General features: G+C 67.1%; 1 protein-coding gene across 1 annotated transcript in view; it reads left to right on the forward strand.

The window, feature by feature from the left end:
* Positions 1–9: 9 nt before the first annotated feature.
* H696_05663 (hypothetical protein) overlaps positions 10–1,252 on the forward strand; it is a gene marked incomplete at its 3' end in the record, with an annotated part of 2,706 nt that continues 1,463 nt past the window's right edge. Inside the window, exons 1-4 of the mRNA XM_009499483.1 lie at positions 10–130; positions 261–386; positions 626–830; positions 974–1,131. Coding sequence (XP_009497758.1) covers positions 125–130; positions 261–386; positions 626–830; positions 974–1,131 — 495 coding nt within the window. The 5' untranslated portion in view covers positions 10–124. The remainder of the gene's footprint in view (positions 131–260; positions 387–625; positions 831–973; positions 1,132–1,252) is intronic.

Below are 1,252 nucleotides of genomic sequence, written 5' to 3' on the forward strand. Positions count from 1 at the left end.
CCCGCCCTGATGGACACGCCCGTAGCTCGCCCCCGGCATCCTGGACAAGCTGTTCGACTTCGCCCGCTTCCTCTACGACCTCGGTGTCTACGAGAAGGCCGCCCAGCTCCTGCCCTACATCCGTATGCTTGTGCGTCCCCCCATGCCATGCTGCGCCTTCGCCCCCGCGTTTGACCGCCCATCCGCGCACGCACGCGCACTTCCTCCGCCGCCCCCCCTGGTATGCTGACCGGCCCTCCCCCCCCCACCGCCGGTCCTAGGCCACCGACCCCGCCAAGTCCCTGGCCGCCGCCTGGGGCCACCTCGCCTGCTGCATCCTCACCAACAAGTGGGACTCCGCCAAGGAGATCATTCTGTCCCTGCGCGATGAGCTGTCCACCAAGAAGGTATGTCTCCTCTCCCTCCTCCTCCCCCCCCCTGTGCATTCTCACCCTCCGCGCCTGCCGCATTGTTTTTGCATCCTCCTCCTCCTCCTCCTCCTCCTCCTCCTCCGCCTCCTCCTCCGCCTAGGCCCTTCTCTCCCCTCCCAATCACGCACACACATCCCCCGCCACCTCCCCTCCACCCCCTGACGCGCCTGCCCACGCCGCCGCCACCACCACCCAGATCCGTCATGGCCCCCCAGCTTGAGTTTGATCTCACCCAGGTCCTGTGCCAGTTCCTGGACCCGCACCTGGCTCTGCGCCTCATCGAGTTCGCTGAGAAGCGCCAGGTCTACAACGAGAAGGACATCCTCCAGGCCAAGTTCGACATCGTCAAGAAGACCACCATCCCCGACCTGATCAGCCAGGTGTTCTCGGAGCTGTACCCCGGTCAGCCCCTCCCGGCCGGTGCGCAGCTTTCCCGGCCCCCTCCCCCCGCCGCGCCGGCCCCCGTGCACACGCATGCCATCCGCCACCCTGACCCCCACTCCGCTTCCTGGGCCCATCTCCCCCTTCCCCCCACCCCCCCCCTTTTGGCTGCCGGCACGCAGAGTACGATGTTGACCTCGAGGAGAAGCGCGACCTCCTGCTCGAGGAGTACCAGGAGTCCTGTGGCGAGATCATGCCCATCCTCCAGGATGGTGAGCTCGTCGAGACCCTCCGCCAGGATGGCACCTTCACCCTGGCCTTCCTGATCAGCGAGTACAAGGTACGCATGTGTCCTGGACACGCCCCTGCCCGCCGCCCGCTGCCCGGCCCTCGATCTCACGCCCCTCTTGCGTATGTATGTGTGTCTGCATGCCGCCTATGCGCGCACCCGGACCCTACCC

Source organism: Fonticula alba (assembly GCF_000388065.1).
Source record: "Fonticula alba strain ATCC 38817 unplaced genomic scaffold supercont2.12, whole genome shotgun sequence".
Lineage (NCBI taxonomy): Eukaryota > Rotosphaerida > Fonticulaceae > Fonticula > Fonticula alba.